The sequence below is a fragment of the Muntiacus reevesi genome, chromosome 4 (assembly GCF_963930625.1).
Source record: "Muntiacus reevesi chromosome 4, mMunRee1.1, whole genome shotgun sequence".
NCBI lineage: Eukaryota > Metazoa > Chordata > Mammalia > Artiodactyla > Cervidae > Muntiacus > Muntiacus reevesi.
This window is the reverse complement of record NC_089252.1, coordinates 63,004,992-63,026,281: the sequence shown is the minus strand read 5'-3', so window position 1 is coordinate 63,026,281 and position 21,290 is coordinate 63,004,992. Positions and strand designations below refer to the sequence as shown.

General features: G+C 36.8%; 1 protein-coding gene across 2 annotated transcripts in view; it reads right to left on the bottom strand.

The window, feature by feature from the left end:
- ZCWPW2 (zinc finger CW-type and PWWP domain containing 2) overlaps positions 1–21,290 on the bottom strand; it is a 138,044-nt gene that overhangs the window by 37,518 nt on the left and 79,236 nt on the right. For both annotated transcript variants that reach the window (XM_065932910.1, XM_065932911.1), the window contains exon 4: positions 17,725–17,836. In XM_065932910.1, coding sequence (XP_065788982.1) covers positions 17,725–17,836 — 112 coding nt within the window. The remainder of the gene's footprint in view (positions 1–17,724; positions 17,837–21,290) is intronic.

The window sequence follows — 21,290 nt, the reverse complement described above, 5'->3', positions numbered from 1 at the left end:
ATTGTTCAGGGCTTATAGTATTGCACTGAACATTATGGAAAATATGTGAGAACTGCAAGAGATCACTTTCCACTGTGATACGCAACTTTAGTGGAGAGACCAAGTGCTCGTGTGGAGGTGACCCGTGTCACAGCACTTGCACAGGTGTGCACTGCGTCTGTGCTCACTGAGACCGCAGCAGGAGGTATCTGGGAAAGCATCACCATGGCACAGTGTGTGCGCAGCAGTTACCTTTATGCAATCATGGGTTAACACTGCATCTTCATGCTTGTCTACATTACTCCCAGCTACAAATGGTACCATATACAATCTGTGTTTACGTACATTTTAATAAGTTTTAATTTTTTATAGTATATTTGTGTGTATTTCATGGTAGTAAATGATTAAAATAGACTGGTATCTACATATAATTTAATCACTCATGATATACATTTTCTTCCAGTTTTTTTAGGCTATGCAGTTCATCTGTGAATTTTTCAAATTGTCACCAATCTCCCCAAATTTTTCATGTATTTATTAAGTGAATTCACTGAAATCTGTGTATAAGTGAACCTGCTCAGTTTCAACTCATGTTGTTCAAGGGTCAATTGAATAGAAAATTATTTAAAGATCATTTTGATGTGCGCAAAAGTATATATGTGTGTGTATTAGTAAAAATCATTGGCACAACTGGTCTTTTTTTAAAAAAAAAGTTCCATCTGGAATTCCATAACTGAATAGATTATATGTAAATATTTACACATAGATATGCTTTAGAAACCTTAATACAGTGGTAATGAACAACGGGAAGGGCTATGGATAGTACTGTAAGGTTTCAGGGTCGCATTTATGCAGAGAGGCAGAATCAAGATGGTGGAGAGGGAAGAAACAGAGTCCCCGTCTCCTCATGCCGAGGATGCTCACTGGACACTGGTGGGGGATCCCCAACAACCATGGGTGACCAGGTACCACGGGGAGGCAGGAGGGGAGGGGAAGTCAAGAATCAAGTCTCCCTCTGTCTTCTGGAGCCCCCTCTGTCCTCATGAGTCCCCTCCAAGCACAGGCATTGCCCATGGAGAACCTGCAGGCACAGGAAAGAAAGAGGAGAAAGAACTGTGCTGGCTGAGGGTATGTCCCTCGGATGTGGAAGAGTGGGAAACTGCCTGGTGTTCTACCATCCACTCAGCCTGGGGGAGCCTCCTGGGGCCCCAAGCCTGATCCTCTGTACTTGGAAGCCTAATGCACTCTGGAGGCCCCCTCATCTGGGCTGAGCCCAGGCCTTACCTCCCACCCCCATCCAGGGTCTTTTCTGGAGGCATGGGTCCTGAAACCAAGACCCCACCCCCTACCTAAACCCTGCCTCCAACTAAACTCTGCAACCACCTAAGCCCTTACCCACCTAAGGCCTATGTCCCCCTAAAGCCAAGGTTTTTTCCTGCCTTTCTTTGTTGCTCTTATTGTTTTGTTTTGTTAGATTTTCTTGTTTTTTACTCTTGGCCAGTGGAGTTCAGTTTTACCCCCAGTTTTACAACCTGAAGCTGTTTTATATATATTCTTAATTTTTCTACTGTTTGTTAGTTTTCTAAATCTATTTTTTATTCTTTGTTATTGTTCTACTCCCTTTTATTTTTATTTAGTATAATATATATATATACATATTGGAGAAGGAAATGGCAACTGACTCCAATACTCTTGCCTGGAAAATCCCATGGACAGAGGAGCCTGGTAGGCTACAGTCCATGGGTACATATAAACATATATATATAGACATACACACATACATTTTTTCTCTCTCTTTGCTATTGGAGTCTGGTTTTACCCTCCAGGGGTTGTTTCATATATATACTCTTACTTTTTCTGATATATCTGTTAGTTTTCTAAATCCATTTTATTTTTTATTCTTTGTTATTGTTCTGCTCCTTTTTATTTTTTATTATTTTTTTCTTCTTTGCTACTGAAGTTCGGTTTTACCCTCCAGAACCTGTTTCATATAGATTTATATCTTTTCTAACATATCTATTAGTATTCTAAATTTATTTTGTATTTTATTCTTTGTTATTGATCTGATCCTTTATTTTTAACTTTTTTATTTTCTTTTTTCTTTTTCTGCTGCACCCTGCATCTTGCAGGATCCCAGCTCACAGGCCAGGAAACAGGCCTGAGCTCCTGTGGTGGAAGCACTGATAGACTAACTGTTAGACTAAACTGCTAGACTAACACAGAACATCAGGCCCTGGGGAATAGTAATCAGGATGAGGTATTCCAGAGGTCCACATCTCAACACCAAGACCCCGCTCCACCCAAGTGCCCACAAACTGCACTGCTGGAAACCTCAGGCCAACAACTAGTAAGAAAGGAACATAGACCCACTGACCAAACAAACAAACAAACAAACAAACAAAAAAGAACATGAGATGGCAAAAACTATGACAAGCACTGAAAATGAAACTGATCAAAAATCTTCCAACAAACAAAAGACCAGCACCAGAAGGCTTCACAGGTGAAATCTATCCTGTTCAAATTCTTCCCAAAAAAATTGCAGAGGGAAGCTCCCGAACTCATTTTACGAGGCCACCATCACCCTGGTACCAAAACCAGACAAGGAAATCACAAAAAAAGAAAACTTCAGGCCAATATCACTGGTGAATATAGATGTAAAAATCCTCAACAAAATACTAGCAAACAGAATCTAACAACATGTTAAAAGGATCATACACCATGATCAAGTGGGGTTTATCCAAGGGATGCAAGGATTTCTCAATATACACAAATCAGTGTGATATACCATATTAACAAATTGAAAGATAAAAAGCTTCTGATAAAAGATAAAAACCACATGATAATCTCAACAGATTTAGAAAAATCTTTCAACAGAATTCAATACCCATTTATGATTAAAAAAAAAAACAAAACTCTCCTGAAAATGAACAGGGAAGGAACCTACCTCAACATAACAAGGGCCATGAACAACAAACACATAGCAAACATTATTTCCAATGGTGAAAAACTGAACGGATTTTCCCTAAGATCAGGAACAAGATAAGAGGGCCCACTCTCACCACTGTAATTCAACATAGTTTTGGAAGTCCTAGTCATGGCAATCAGAGAAGAAAAACAAATAAAAGGAAGCTAGATTGGAAAAGAAGTAAAACTCTCACTGTCTACACATGACAAGATACTGTATGTACACAGAAAACCCTAAAGATGCCACCAGAAAATTACTAGAGCTAATCAATGAATTTAGTAAAGTCTCAGGATACAAAATTAATACACAGAAATTGTTTGCATTTCTATACACTAATAATGAAAAATCAGAAAGAGAAATTAAGGAAATAATCCTATTCGTCATTGCAACAAACAGAATAAAATACCCAGGAATATTCTAACTGATGAAGGAATACTCCCCAGAATACACAAGTAGTTCAATATCAGCAAACAACCCAATCAAAAAATGGGCAGAAGACCTAAACTGACACTTCTCCAAAGAAGACACACAGATGGCTAAAGGACACACAAAAAGATGCTCTACATCACTCATTATGAGAGAAATGCAAATCAAAACTACAATGAGGTATCACCTCACATTGGTCAGAATGGTAATCATCAAAAAACCTACAAACAATAAATGCTGGAGAGGATGTGGAGAAAGGAGAACTTTCTTGCACTGTTGGTGGGAATGTAAATTGATACAGCCACTATGGAGAACAGTACGGAAATTCCTTATAAAACTAGGAATGAAGCTACCATATGACCTTTGAAATTTAAAGAAATATTCCTAGGTATTTTATTCTGTTTGTTGCAATGGCGAATGGGATTGTTTCCTTAATATCTCTCCTTAGGTAGGTTTATTCCTAGAATAAAGACTTGCAAAAGAGCTGTATACAGAAAACAATGATATTGATGAAAGAAATCAAAGATGACACAAACAGATGGAGAGCTATATCACATTCTAGGACTGGAAGAATCAACAGTGTGAAAATGACTATACTAGCCAAAGCAATCTACAAACTCAATATATCCCTATCAAATTACCAATGGCATTTTTCATAGAACTAGAACAAGATATTTCACAATTTGGATGAAAACACAAAAGACCCCAAATAGCCAAAGCAATCTTGAGAAAGAAAAATGGAGCTGGAGAAATTGATGTTCCTGATTTCAGACTATACAACAAAGCTATAGTAATCAAGATAGTATGGTACTGACACAAAAACAGAAATATAGATCACTGGAACAAGATAAAAAGTCTAGAATAAAACAAACACACCTATGGGTACAAAGCAGGCAGGAATATACAATGGAAAGATAGCCTTTTCAGTAAGTGGTGCTGGGAAAACTGGACAGCTATGTGTAAAAGAATTAAATTAGAACACTTTATAACACCATACACAAAAATAAACTAAAAATGATTAAAGACCCTAATGTAAGCCCAAACTATAAAACTCATAAAAGGAAAATATAGGCAGAACACTTTTTGACATAAATCTCAGCAAGATCCTCTTTGACTCACCTCCAAGAATAATGGAAATAAAAACATAAATAAACAAATGGGATTTAATTAAACTTAAAAGCTTTTGTACAGTAAAGAAGCTATAAACAAGATGAAAAGACAACCCTCGGAATGGGAGAAATAACTGCAAATGAAGCAACTGACAAAGGATTAAATTCCAGAATATACAAGCAGCTCATGCAGCTCAATATCAGAAAAGCAAAGAACCCAATCAAAAAATCGACAGAAGACCTAAACCAACATATCTCCAAAGAAGACACACAGATGGCTAACAAACAATAAATACTGGAGAGGATATGGAGAAAAGAGAACCTTCTTGCACTGTTGGTGGGAATGTAAATTGATACAGCCACTAATGGAGAACAGTACGGAAATTCCTTAGAAAACTAGGAATTAAGCTACTATATGACCTTTGAAATTAAAAGACACTTACTCCTTGGGAAAAAAGCTATGACAAACCTAGACAGTGTATTAAAAGCAGAGACATCACTTTGCTAACAAAGGTACGTACAGTCAAAGATATCTTTCTTTCAGTAGTCATGTATCAACGTGACAGTTGGACCATAAAAAAAAGCTGAGCAACAAAGAATTAATGCTTTTGAACTGTGGTACTAGAGAAGACTCATGAGAATCCCTTGGACATCAAGGAAATCAAACCAGTCAATCCTAAAAGAAATCAATGCTGAATTTTCATTGGAAGGACTGATGCTGAAGGTGAACCTCTAATACTTTGGCAAACTGATGTGAAGACCCTGATGCTTGGAAAGATTGAAGGCAGGAGGAGAAGGGGGCAACTGAAGATGAGATGGTTGGATGGCATCACCGACTCAAGGGACATGAGTATGAGCAAGCTTTGGGACATAGTGAAGGACAAGGAAGCCTCGTGTGGTGTGGTTCACTGGGTTGCAAAGAGTCAGACAGGACTTAGTGCCTGAACAACAACAGTAACAACAATAATATGACCCAGAAATCCCACTACTGGGCATATACCCTGAGAAAATAATAATTCAAAAAGGCACTTGTACCCCAATGTTCATTGCAGCACTACTAACAATAGCCAGGATATGGAAGCAACCTAAATGTCCATCAACTGATGAATGGATAAAGAAATTGTGGTACAATATAGAGTGGAATATTACTCAGTCATAAAAGGAATGAATTTGAGTCAGTTGAACTGACGTGGATGAACCTAAAGCCTGTTATACAGTGTGAAATAAGTCAGAATATATATATTCATATATATTAATAGATATATATGAAATCTAGAAAAATGGTACTGATCAACCTATTTGCAGGGCAGGAATAAAGACAGAGATGGAGAGAATAGACTTGTGGACACAGTAGCAGAAGGCAAGGATAGGATGAAAGGTTAACTCTAAAATATATACATTACCACATGTAAATACACAGCCAGTGAGAAGTTGCTATATAACACACGGAGCTCAGCCTGGTGCTCTGTTAAGACCTAGAAAGGTGAGATGGTGGGGTGGGAGGGAGGCTCAAGAGGGAGGCTCAAAAGGGAGGGGATATGTGTATACTTAGAGCTCCCCTGGTGCCTCAGAAGGTAAAGAATCCTCCTGCAATGCAGGAGACCTGGGTTCAATCCCTAGGTCAGGAAGATGCCCTAGAGAAAGGAATGGCTACCCACTCCAGTATTCTTGCCTGGAGAATACCATGAACAGAGAAGCCTGGCGGGCTACAGCCCATGAAGTTGCAAAGAGTCAAATATGACTGAGTGAATAAGCACACGCACACAGCTGATTCATGTTGCTGTATGGTAGAAACCAACATAACACTTATAGAAAAGCAATTATCCTTCAATTAAAATTAAAATTTAAAGAAGAAATGAAAATTCATAGAAATGTATCAATATGGGAATATAATCACAATAAGCATGTAAAATAAAAAGGATAAGAGTAAATAAGTGCTTGCCGTCTAAAAGCGAATTTTGCAGTAAAAAATTATTTTCACAAATCAGAAAACTAGAGGAGTAGGTTACTATATTCATACCTACAACTGGCTGCCACATGTAAACTGCCCTTTTTCCTATGTTCAGCTGGTGCTTGGAATAACCCCTTCTTTTGGAGTATGTGTTTCCTTCCTGATGAACGCACAAGACCACCCACCACCACAGGTGATCCTTCAGCTAGGAGAAATACCCACCTCGTTTGCAAATCACAGTCATCTTAGGTCACATAACTTCTTTCCTTGTCTTACAGCTTCTTCTATATATATCTAAGCACTCTGCAAGGCTAGGATGTGCCTTGAGGCAGGGATCATTTTTCAAATGCACCAGGTGCTCAATTTTTTTATACTTAATGAATCTATATGGATTTTATTCAAAATATTATATGGATCTGAAATATACATTGTACCTAAACAAATTAATATAATTAACTGAAACAGACAGAATATTTACATGGCATAAGTCACTATACTAGACAATGTAAAATATAAAACACTACATGTTGTCACTCAGATCTTCAGTTTCTTTACTGATAAAGCAGGAGTAATATATTGGTATACTGTGATTTAAATAACATAATCTACATAAAATAAAGTTCCTAAAACAATTCTGGTAGATTTTAGATAATGTTCTCTTCCATTTTAACTAATTGATGTGTGTGTGTGTGTGTGTGTGTGTGTGTGTGTGTGTGTGTGAGTGTTTGTGTTAGAAAGAGAGTGAAGAAGAGATCTTAACCCTTGTAATACTAGGAAAAATAGTTTGTCGATGATATATTTCAGAATTGTTTCATCTTTTCAAGTGATTTCATCATTCTTCCATGTAAATAATTATTTGTCTTTCAAACAGTTGGGAATAATTGATGAGCAATGATAAAATAGCAAAATATTTCAAGAGAGGGAAAAATAAGATGGTCGAAATTCCACAATGCATTTCAGATTTAAGGGCCCAGTGAGACCTGGTAGTAGTTACAATATAGAACATGCTCTGCTGTATCAAAAAAAAAAAAATTTCCCTGTTCTTTTGAAGACCTCTGACAATAATAAAAATCACAATGAAATATGCTAATCTGTACAAATAGCTAAAACTGCACAAAAAGACTAAAATTGGATCCAAAGGACCCTGATCATATATTGAGAGTTAATGATAAAAGAATAGAATTTATGTTTCTTCTCAAACGTAAGTCATTCTTAAGTAAAACATCCAGCAGGGAGATGAGTTGGGAACAGAAACACCCAAACTGTTGTTCAAGAACTTTTTACACTCAAAAGTTGCAGAACTGTCTCCCAATGCAATAGCACCACTCCAAGTCAAATGTCAGAGGGAAATGCTGACGCAATACTTCAAAACATAACAATCACTAGTGACTTCTCTGCCAATAACAGTGAGTCTGTGTTCAGCTTCGGCAGCATTAACTGTTTTCTAAGAGCTGAATTCTCCCTAGTGAGAAAGGTTTAATTTCCTCCCTTCAGAAAGCTCTGCATGTAAGAACCCTGACATACAGAGTGAAAAGCAGTTAACAGGAAATGTAGATTTAGATAATTAAAAGGGCCTTTACTTATTTTCTGAACTGTATCCACATCACATTTTTAAAGTATAAAAGAGAAGCTTCAGGTAGAAAATAAAAATGTTCCAAATGAGTAGAGGTGGTTATGCATCATGAATCATAACAGATGTTAAAATTTTTATTTACAACCATATGAGAGGGAGGTTAGGATTAGAAAGAAAGCTGAGCGCCAAAGAATTGATGCTTTTGAACAGTGGTGTTGGAGAAGACTCTTGAGAGTCCCTTGGACTGCAAGGAGATCCAACCAGTCTATCCTGAAGGAGATCAGTCCTGGGTGTTCATTGGAAGGACTGATACTGAAGCTGAAACTCCAATACTTTGGCCACCTGATGTGAAGAGCTGACTCATTAGAAAAGACCCTGATGTTGGGAGGGACTGGGGGCAGGAGGAGAAGGGGATGACAGAGGATGAGATGGTTGGATAGCATCACCAACTCGATGGACATGGGTTTGGGTGAACTCCAGGAGTTGGTGATGGACAGGGAGGCCTGGCATGCTGTGGTTCATGGGGTCGCAGAGAGTCACACACGACTGAGTGACTGAACTGAACTGAACTGAGAGGGAAGTACGAATATTAATATAAATCAGTGGTTTCTCTTCTTTAAATAATTTTTCTAAAGCTTGTCCATTCATGATCTCAGAAAAACTGTTGGTATGTGCTTCTTTAAACATGACAGCTGGGAGTATTTTCTAAAAAACAAAAAGGATAGTCCAGTTCCCTGTCTGGAAAGAGAAGTTACCACTCCATCCTAACAACAAGTAAAAAGCTCAACAGACAGAAAATCAATAACTCTTCCTTGATCCCTTAGGAAGTGAGTTCACAAGGCAAACAACTGCCCCTGAATTTGGAGAGACAAATTGCCTACTGGCAAATACAAAGAACCACAATTTACAGGAGGAGAAACCTCTGCAGGAGCCAATACCAAGGGAGGGAAATAAGGACTGAAATTTGTTGATGAGGCTCAGTGTGAACAAGCCTGAGAGCCCCCAGTCTTGGGGGAGGGAGACACACTTCGATGAATTTACCTCCGGGGGCTCCATCAAGGTTCTTACAGTGATGACTGGGGAAAATTTTCCTATGCTTCATGCAGAGGCAAGAAAACAGTAACCATTCTGAAATATGCCAGAACATTGAATTTTTCTAACAAGGCTGTCTTCAAGAGAAGCTATTTTACCAGAACTAACCTGCTGGGGTTTCTTCAGAGCCTGATCAATCTGGTTGAAGGGAAATATGCAAATTCTGCTATAGCCTTCCATGTAAGGGAAGGGAATACCCAACTCCAGCCCCCTTGAGGCATCATGAACCACCTAAGCAGTAAAAAATAGAAGGAGAAGCACTCATGAAACTCAAAGCCCAGGACAGACGTAATCAAGGGAACACAAAATGCCTCCCCCTCCCCCACACCTTACCACTGCACTAGGAAAGGCCTCTTTACCACAGTTCTTTTTACCTAGTACATCACGTTCACCTTTCCACAAAAAATTATAAGGCTTACTAAAGGTAAATCAGTTTGAAGTAACACAGCAAGCACTGGAGCAGACCCAAACAGGGCAGCGATTTTGGAATTATCAGATTATGAATTTGAGACAACTACAATAAATATACTAAGGGCTCTAATGTTAAAAGTAGACAACAAGCAAGAACAGATGGGCAATGTGAGCAGAGATATGGAAATTCTAAGAAATAATAAAAAAGAAATTAAAAAAAAATTTAACACTAGAGATCAAAATACTGTAACAAAAATGAAGAATGCCTTTGGTGGCTTCATCAGTAAACTGGACACTGCTGAGGAAACACTCTGACCTTGAGGATTCATCAATAGAAACTTCTAAACTGATAGAGCAAAGAGAAAAAAGACTGGAAAAAAAACACTGAACAGATTACCTAAGATCTATGGGACAACTACAAAAATGTAATGTGTGTAATGAGAATACCAGAAGGAAAAGAAAGAGAGAAAAGCACAGTAGAAACATTTGAATTAACAATGACTGATAACTTTCCTAAATTAATGTCAGACACCAAACCACAGCCCCAAGAAGCTCAGAGAACACCAAGCAGGATGTTGTCATTGCTTAGTTGCTAAGTCTTGTTTGACTCTTGTGATCCCCATGGACTGTAGCCCGAAAGGTTCCTCTGTTCATGAGATTTTCCCAGGCAAGAATACTGGAAGTGGGTTGCCATTTCCTTCTCCAGGGGATCTTCCCAACCCAGGGACTGAACCCATGTCTCCTGCATTGGCAGGCAGATTCTTTACCACTGAGCCATCAAAACTACACTTAGCCATGTCCTATTTGAACTGCAGAAAATGAAAAAAATAAGGAAAAATTCTTGAAGGAAGCTAGAGGGGGTAATTCTTATCTCTGCTCCTTACCTATAAAGGAGGGACTATAAGAATTTCATTGAATTCCTCTCAGAAGCTATGCAAGCAAGAGGGGAATGGAATGAAATATTTAAAGTGTTGAGAGAAAAAAACCCAATGAAATTAGAATTCTATATGCTATAAAATTATTCTTCAAAAGAAAAGGAATATACAAATTATGCAACAAAGAAAAAGAAGGAAATTTGAAGCCAGAAGTCCTACCTTACAAGAAATGGTAAAAGAGAGATAGAAAATGATGTAAATCAGAAACTGTGATCTATACAAGGAAGAGCATCAGAAAATGACCAAGTAAAGGTAAAGTAAAAACATTTAATTTTTCTCATTCTTAATGTATCTAAACAGAAAATAGTTTGTCCAAAATGATAGTGACAATATATTTAATTATATGTTATACATATTTGTGTGTGTGTATATATAAAATGACAGCAGTGATATAAAGGACAGAGAATGAGTTAGAAAATTTTGTTAATATAAAGTACATGCATTAGTCATGACATTATAAAGTGTTATTTGAAAGTGGACTTGGATAACCTATAAATGAATACTATAAACTGTAGGAAAACCACTGAAAAATTAGGAAGGAAGTATAATTGATATGGTAAGAAAGGAAAGAAAACAGAATTACATGAAGTGCTCATTTAACAGTATAACAAAGCAGAACAGACTATAGACTACTTCATCCAGCAATAGCAGATACACATTCTTCTCAAGTTCACTTAGAACATTCACCATGACAGACTACATTCTGGACCATAAAATATAACTTAAAGTTTTTTTTTTTTTCTTTTTCTTTTTTTTTTTTATTTTTCAGTGGGTTTTGTCATACATTGATGTGAATCAGCCATAGAGTTACACGAATTCCCCATCCCGGTCTCCCATCCCACCTCCCTCTCCACCCGATTCCTCTGGATCTTCCCAGCCCAACAGGCCCGAGCACTTGACTCATGCCTCCCACCTGGGCTGGTGGTCTGTTTCACCACTGATAATATACATGCTGTTCCTTCGAAACATCCCACCCTCCCCTTCAGATATCATACAATAGCTTGCCCTCAGACCACAGTGGAATAAAAGTAGAAATAAAAAACAGAAGGATAACTAGAAGATCTAAAAATACATGGAGCTTAACAACACATTTCCAAATAACATACTGGTCAAAAAAAATTCTCAAAAGAAATTTTAAAATATTTTGAATAAAATGAAAAAAATACAGATTTTCAAAATTTGTGAGATAAAGTGAAAGCAGTGCTTAGAGGGGAATTTATAGTACTGAATGCATATATTATGAAAGAACAAAGATCTAATATTAATATGCCAAGTTTCCACCTTAGGGAGCAAAAAGAAGAGCAAGTTAAATCTAAAGTAAACACAAGGACCTCCCTGGAGATCCAGTGGTTAAGAATCCATCTGCCACAAAGATATAAAGAACAGACTTTTGGACTCTGTGGGAGAAGGCGAGGGTGGGATGATTTGAGAGAATCGCATTGAAACATGTATATTATCATATGTGAAACAGATGACCAGTCCAGGTTCAACGCCTGAAACAGGGCACTCAAAGCCAGTGCACTGGGACAACCCATAGGGATGGGATGGGGAAGGAGTGGGGAGCGGGGTTCGGGATGGGGACACATGTACACCTGTGGCTGATTCATGTCAGTGTATGGCAAAAACCACCACAATATTCTAAAGCAATTTAGCCTCCAATCAAAATAGATAAATAAATTTTAAAAAAAGAACCCATCTGCCAATGCAGGGAATATGGGTTTGAGCCCCGGTCTGGGAAGATTTCACATGCTGCAGAACAACTAAGCCCTTGTGCCAAAACCCCTAAGCCTGTGTGGTGCAACTACCAAAGTCTGTGTGCCTAGAGCCCACGCTCTGCAACGAGAGAAGCCACTGCAATGAGAAGCCCTTGTACCACAGTGAAGACCCAGCACAGCCAAAACAAAATAAACTAAAAAAAAAAAACAAACAAGAAAAGAAATAAAAATTAAAGGAGAAACCAATGAAACTGGAAAGAGGAAATCAGCAGAGAAAATCAATAAGCCTCTAGCAAGCCTAAGGAAAAAAAGAGAAAACATAAATGACTAACATCAAAAATGAAAGAGGGCATCACTACAGATCCCCTGGACTTTAAAGGGATAATCAATAAATGGTATGAATAACTCCATGCCCACAAGTTTGATAACCTAAATGAAAAGGACCAAGCCCTTGAAAAACAAAATCTGCTAAAATTCACATAGGAGAAATAGACAATCTGAACAGGCCTATATCTATTTAAAATTTTATCAGTATAATAAACTTCCAAACCAGAAAACATCAAGTCCAGATGTATTCACTGGTGAATTCCACCAAACATTTAAGGAAGAAATTATATATATTTCCTATAAACTCTTTCAGAACATAAAAGCAAAGAGAATACTTCCTGACTCATTCAATGAAACCAGTATTACCTGAAATACAAAACCAAATAAAGACATTACAAGAAAACTACAGAGTCATCAATATTTCTAATGAATACAGATACAAATATCCTCCACAAAATATTAGCAAATCAAATCTACCATTGTATAAAAAAGCATTATATCCACAACCAAGTGGAGTATACCAGGCATACAAGGCTGATTCAACATTCAAATATCAACTAACATAATCCATGAAATGGCAACCCACTCCAGTATTCTTGCCTGGAAAATCCCATGGATGGAGAAGCCTGGCAGGCTACAGTGCATAGGGTCACAAAGAGTCAGACATGACTTAGTGACTAACACTTTGACATGATATCAATAGGCTAAAGAAGAAAAGTCACGTGATCCTATCAAGATAAGCAGATGCAGCACTTGACAAAATTCATCACCAATTCACAATAAAAAACAAAAACTCGCAGCAAACTGGGAGTAAAGGGAAACTTCCTCAACTTGAGAAGAATCTACAAAACACCTACAGCTAACATCATCCTTAATGGTGAGAAATGCAAAGTTTTCCCACTGAGATCAGATCTCCCACTGAGATCATTCTTTTCAAAAATGTAGTAGAACCCCTAGCTAATGCAATAGGAAAATAAAAGATACAAATTGAGAAGAAAGAAAGAAAACTATCTTTGTTTGCAGATGACATTATCATCTAAGAAGAAAATCCAAAAGAATCAAGAGATATACTCCTGGAACAAATAAGTGATTAGAGCAAAGTTGCAGGATACTAGGTTAGTATTAACACAAAAGTCAATAGCTTTCCTATTTACCAGCAAATGAACAAGTGTAATCCGAAACTGAAAACACATTACCATTTATGTAGACACTTCCCGAAATGAAATACTTAGCTGAAAATCTAACAAAATATGGATGAGATCTATACCAGGGAAGCTATGAAACTCTAGTGAAAGAAATCAAAGAACTGTATAAACGGAGATCTAGTCCATGTTCATGGATAAGAAAACTCAATATTGTCAGGATTTCAGTTCTTCCAAATTTGATCTACAGATTCAATACACTATCAATCAAAATATCAACCAGTTATTTTGAGGATATCAAGCTAATTCTAAAGTTTATATGGAGAAACAAAGACCCAGAATAGCCAACACAATACTGAAGAAGGGCAAAGTTGGAGAACTGATCCTACCTGACTTCAAGACTTACTAAAAAGCTATAATAATCAAGATGGTATAATACTGGGAAAATAATAAAAATAGATTGATGGAACAGAATAGAGAGTAAAGAAATATGCCAACAAATACAGTCAACTGATCTTTGACAATGAAGCAAAGATAGTATAGTGGAGAAAAGCTAACATTTTCAACAAATGATGTTGGAATCACTAATCATCTACATGACTCAGGCACACACACACACGCAGAATCTAGACACAGATCTTATACTTTTCACAAAATTAACTGAAAACATACCACACATTTAAATGTAAAATACAAAACTGTAAAATTCCTAGAGAGTAACACAGGAGAAAATCTAGATGATTTGGGGTATGCTGATAACTTCTTAGATATAGTACCATAAGCAGGATGTATGAAAGAAATCATTCATAGGTGAGACTTCATTAAAGTTAAAAACATATATTCTACAAAGAACACTCTCAAGAGAATGAGAAGACAATCCGCAGAGTGAGAGAAAGTATTTACAGAATACATATCTGACAAAGGGCCCTTATTCAAAACACACAAAGAATCTTAAAACTCAATAATGAAAAAATGAACTGGATTGTAAAATGAAAAATAAAGAGACAACTCAAGAAGATTCAAAGATGGCAAATTAGTATATTAAAGGATGTTCATCATCATGTCATTCAAGAATTGCAACTAAAATAATGAGATACCACTACACACCTGTTAGAACAGCTCACACCAAGGATGAGGAACAACACGAATTCTCACTTACTGCTGGTGGGAATGCAAAATGACAGTCACGATAGAAGATACTTGGTATCTATAGAAGATAGAAGTTTTGTAAGATTTCTTACAAAACTAAACATACTCTTACTATGTAACCCAGCTGCTGCACTCCCTAATATTTACTCAAATAAGCTGAAAACTTGTGCCCAAACAGTTCTGCACATAAATGTTTACAGCAGCTTTTCTCATAGTCTCTAAAACCTGGAAGCAACCAGGATCTTTTCAATGGGTGAATGGATAAATAAACTGTGGTACACACAAACAATGGAATATAACTGGGAGTAGAGAAATCCCCCAGCTGCTGGAATGAAATAAATGGTTTGCCTCTAAGCAACTAAACTTTTAAGTAACTGACCTTCTGTAAAATATTTGAATAATGGTTAATTATCTCTCAAACCTACTTTGAATACAGTAAGAAGCTGTATACATCCTAGAATCCACTCTAGAAGTTAAGCAGGCCAGGACTAAATTCTCTTTTGGAGGCAGTGAAGAGGGAGTATGAAGTGAGTGAACCTGTGACGCAAAGACTGAACTCCTAGAAGTCTGTTCATGCCCGTCAATTTGGGATACTTCAGGCACAAAATGAGAGTCCTTAGGCACATGGCTTTCTATAATCAGGCTGAATTATACAAATTCTGCATGCAAAAATCATCAGACTTTCATCAAGAAAATGGTTTGTTGCTGAAAAATCAATCAGAAATAACTCCGTTCCAGGTCTCTGGACAAGTAAGAATGCCAAAAGATGCAGACATAAACACCCTAGCACATACAACAACAGCAAAGGCAAAATAAGTTACTGAGGCCAGGTTACTGCTAGTGTGAAATGGCTGCAATATAACTTTCAAAAGCAAAAGACTAGACTATATAGTACTACAAAATAGCAATGTTTAAAAAAACTAAATATTTCAGTTTATTCTGGTTACACAGAGAAATGTATAGCCCATGCAAAGCATAAAATTGTATGTGTGACAATAAAGTGAGTTCAACCTTTATTGCTAATAAACAGAGACATTATATCTTCAGCTCAAGGAATAAAATCATATTTGTGGTAATAAAAGTCTTTTGACCACAGAAGTTTGCTTATCATTCTTTTTCCATCCTTTTCAAATCTATTTATATGCTTTAAAATCTAAACTTAGGTGGCTAGGTTAATATTTAAACTTTTTCTCAAATAAAATGTTTTTATATATGTTTTAAACTTTTCTACAGGAGAAAAAAATATCACTCTTACTTTAAAATTCAGTAAGCACAAAAGACTAGATCCTTCCTTAGAAGAGTCTGCTTTAGAACTTAAGTGGAGAAAATCAGAAGGTGCCTTGTAAGAAAAAAATATATATATACTTATGATCACTAAGCAGAAAAAAATTTAAATATATTTATTTATTGAAAAATCATTTCCATGCAACTATTAAATTCTTTTTAGAGTTAAAAATGTATTATAGCTGCTACAAACCCTATAAATTCATTTAAAAAGCTACCCATAAACCACAATATTTATGATTCAAGAGAACTTTGAAGATGCTTTGAAATATTATACTTTTTTACCTAATTAAAAAAGTTAAAATATTACTTTTTATCTCTGCCTTGAATTTTTAAAAAAATAAAATACTTTGAAAAATACTTTGTTCTAAAATAATATAGCCTATCCAAATAAAAGTTTCACTCAAGGAATATATGTTAAAGTCATAGCTTCTAATTTTGAAATAAATGCTTTGAAATACACAAGAGAATCTATGTAGAAAGGTTAAGAATATAGATGACAGAAGCACTAATTAAAACATGTACATTTAAATAGAGTGCTCGCTAAATAGACACTACTCCAAAAGGAGATATAGATAGCCAAACAACACACAAAAAGATGTGCAACATAACTAATTATTAGAGAAACGCAAATCAAAACTACCAGGAATTATCACACTGGTAAGAATGGCCATCATCAGAAAGTCTGCAAATAATAAATGTTGCAAAGGGTGTAGAGAGAAGGGAACCCTCCTACATTTTTGGTGGGAATGTAAATTGGTGCAGTCACTATGGAGAACAGGATGGAGGCTCCTTAAAAATCTAAAAATAGAGGTGCCGTGTGATCCAGCAATCCCATCCCTGGACATATACCCAGAGAAAACTATCATCTGAGAGGAAGCATGTGCCTCAGTGTTCTCTGCGGCACTATGCACATGAGCTAAGGCATGGAAACAACTTGAATGTCCACAACAGAGGAACAGATAAAGAAGAGACAAAAGAATACTACTCAGCCACAAAAAGGAATGAAAAAGTGGCATCTGCAGAGACATGGATGGACCTAGAGACTCTAATACAGAGTGAAGTAAGTCAGAAAGAGAAAAACAAACATTACATTGATATAACATTACTTTATGTGGAATCTAGAAAAATGGTAGAGATGAACTTATTTGCAAAGTGGAAACAGAAACTATAGACGTAGAAACCAAATTTATAGTTACCGAGGGGAGATGCGGGGGGTGGGATGAATTGGGAGGTTGGGATTGACATACATACACTACTGATGCTGTGCATAAAATAGATAACTAATGAGAACCAGCACAGGGAACCCTCTCAGTCCTCTGTGGTGACTTAAATGGGAAAGACATCTAAAAATGGGGGAATGTATGTATACATATGGCTGATTCACTTTGCTGCAGAGCAGAAAATAATACAACATTGTAAAGCAGCTACATGCCAACAGAAATTAATTTAAAAAATGGAGTGCATATTTACTCATGGAAAATAGTTTCAGAGGGCAAAAAATAAATACTGTTAATCCATATAAGAATAACTTTTCATTGGACAAAGATATTCTATTTTCCTATGAAACGGAGAGAGAGATTTTTAAATGTGCAAACATGTTTTGGAAAGATGCTCTTAAATAAATCCTTATTTTGTGGTGGTGAAGAATAAACAACACACATACCCTGTTTTGATAGGTAGCATCTTTCCAGTCTTTGCTCATGAGAACATCCATAGAGAAGGTATGCTTCTTGTAGGGCACTGTTATACCACTTATTTTTCTTACATTTTTCTGGCTAAAGAAAGACAGAAAAATAGTAAGATTCATCTTTAACTGTATAATTTTAACATCCAATTGGTTCAGCTGTTGAGCTTGAACTGAAACTAAGCACTGTACAATACACTAGACTTGATTATTATTTTTTGGAATATTTTGGAATATATCAAAGTTGGGGAAATTTTATATGTTAACAGCCAAAAGGGTCAGATTCTCAATTCACTAAGATATTTTAATGATTTATCTCAGACTTAGTTACAGTTAGTTAAGACCACCAGTGTAACAAAGTAGTGAATATTAATACATTTTATAAGAATAATTTTGATTCCTCTTTAAGTAACAAGGCAATGGTAATGAAATGATAAAAATTGAAAGGCATAGTTTCTTACTATAGTGAAACTAATTCCATTCACATCCAGTTTTGGTGTTACAGCAGATAGCTGGCAAATTCATACAATTTTTTGAAACTTTCTGTGCCCAATTTCTTCACCTGTAAAATGTGGCTAATGCAATCACCGTAAGTATTAAAGGAAACATTAAGTATTAAAGGAAATAATAGATGAGAACTTTCTGGCATAATAAGCAATCAATACATGTTATTCTACTTTAATACAGTTCTTTTTCTAAATATATATTCAGTTTTTAAAAAATATAACTTGAGAGACTTCCCTGGTGGTCCAGTGGTTATGCTGCCAAAACAAGAGGGATGGGTTTGATCATGGTTTGGGAACTAAGATCCCACATGCCATGTAGCATAGCCAAAATATTTTTTTTAAAAATGACAGCTGGAAAATTTAATTTGAAAAGAAAAATGGAATAAAAGAATCTTTAGGTTAAAAATGACTAAAAATTATATGGCCTAGTAATTTTGCCAATGTTATTTTAGAGCTTGTCCCTAAAAGGCTTTTATGATGCTTACAAAATTTACAATTTATAAAATGCATGCCATCATTTTCTTTTTGCCAACTTCAGCACCAAAAAGAACACAGGTGTTAAATTGCTTGTGGTCCTGGACACTATTTGGCATAAAAGTCGTGAAAAATACAATCAAACAAAAATCTATTTTTGTAAATCAAACAATAGATTTTTGTACACAGAATACCTAAATTTCATTTATTAAGTTATTTCATAGGAAAAAAGAAAAGACAGATACAATTCAAAAAAACATCAGATAATTTAAACTAATTTAAGAATATCTAAGCTATACTAACATTTGCAGATTTAAAACATTTTTACCTCTCAAATTATTATAATGATGCTAAGTTAAACATTTATAGAACTTCCCTGGTGGTGCTTCCCTGATAGCTCAGTTGGTAGAGAATCTGCCTGTAATGCAGGAGACCCTGGCTCGATTCCTGAGTCAGGAAGATTCCCTGGAGAAGGGACAGGCTACCCACTCCAGTAGTCTTGGGCTTCCCTGGTGGCTCAGCTGGTAAAGAATCTGCCTGCAATGAGGGTAGACCTGGGCTCACTCCCTGGGTTGGGAAGATCCCCTGCAGAAGGGAAAAGCTACCCACTCCAGCATTCTCTCCTGGAGACATGGACTGTACAGTCCATGGGGTCACAAACAGTTGGACACGACAGCCACTTTCACGGTAACTCTCTGGGGGTGCAGTGGATAAGAATCCACCTGCCAATGTAGGGGACATGGGTTCAATCCCTGGTTTGGGAGGATTCCACTTGCCACAGAGCAACTAACCCCACACAGGGCAACTACCAAGCCTGTGAGGCAACTATAGAGCCTGTGAACCGCAACTACTAAAGCCTGTGCCTACAGCCTGTGCTCCGCAGAAACAGAAGCCACTTCAATGAGAAGCCCCCACAACTCAACGAAGAGTAGCCTTTGCTCACCACAACTACACAAAGCCCGTGCAAAGCAAGGAAGACCCAGTGCAGCCAAAAATAAATTAATTAATTTTTTAAAAGATTTTAAAGATAATTTATAGATAATTAAAAATCACCTATAAGCTATTATGTGTGTGTGCTCAGTTGCTCAGTCATGTCCAACTCTTTGGGACCCCATGCACTGTAGCCCGCCAGGCTTCTCTGTACATGGGACTCTCCAGGCAAGAATACTAGAGTGGATTGCCATGGCGTCCTCCAGGGGATCTTCCTGACCCAAGGACTGAACCCCCCATCTCCTGCAGGAGGATTCTTTACCACTGAGCCACCTGGGAAGCTGTTATAGCACTAAACAACTAAAGTTAAGGAAATTTCTTAAGGAAAACCAATGCAAAATATTCCAAAATTAAACCCTGGTGAGTTTGGGGAACGAAAAAGCAATTTTTAAACCTGTGTCTGAGAATCTTTAAGAATTTATCAGTAAGTATGTGCCACCTAGTGGTAATATTACAATTAAACATCTAAAGAACTCAAACTCTTGGTGTACAAAGATTTTTGAATTTCAGAATAAGGCTCAGATATGCAACGTATTTTCAATTAGTTTGTTCTTTGATTGAAGAAGCGATTCTAAAAGCGTAAAATGTGCCTCCCTGTCCACCCCGGTACGGTTTCTTCCAAAGGCACCCAAAATTAACAATTTATTTCACAGTCTTCCAGAGATACTGTATCCACTTACAAGCATTTACATCACTTAAATATCTATTTTTACAGAATGCTATGAATAGCTATATACTTTGAGTTTTTCTATTTTTATCTTTAAGATTTCTTTATTTATAGATTTATTCAATGTATTTCAGACCTTCAGGATCTATCACTGAAGAAAACAGATGAAGCTTACAATCTAACCGGTGAAGTAAGCATAACAAATATATAAAGGCTCTAGTTTAAGAGGCTGTAAGTATTCTGTAATAAAGAAAAGGTGAGGCAATAAAGTGGTTCAGGGTAACTCTCATTGAAAAAGTGACATTTAAGCACAGACCTGAAGGAGGTCGAGCAGCTACCTGAGATATCTTGAGAAAGAGCACTGCGGGTGGAGAAAAAATGCTCTAAGACGGGAGAATACAAGTTTACTCAAGAGGCATCAAGGAAGGGAAGCTGGTTATGAGTGAATGAGAAAGAAAATGAGTACCTCGGAATGATGTCCAAAGAATTAACAAGGACCAGGTCATGGAGGTCCTTGTAGGCCATTGCAGGAACTCTGCAATGAGTTCCTGCTTTTACTCTGAGTGAAATGGAAGTCACTGCACATTTCTGAGCAGAAAAATAAAATTTGATTTGATTGAATGCTTTAAAACAATCAATCATCCTGCTTGCTTTAATGAGAACAGACCACAAAAGCAAGTGTAGAGTGGATGACTGGCTACTACAATCATCCAGGCAAGACATGATGGTGGTATAGTCCAGGTCATAGCAGCCACTGTGGTGAAAAGTGATAGGATGCCAGGTATAATCTGAAGGTAGACCAAAAAAAGTTAACTTCTTAACCAACTGGAAATTGGTTATGAGAGGTAGAGAGGATGACTCTAAGGCTCTGGGACCAAGTAAGTAGAGGATGGAATTTGCTATCCACT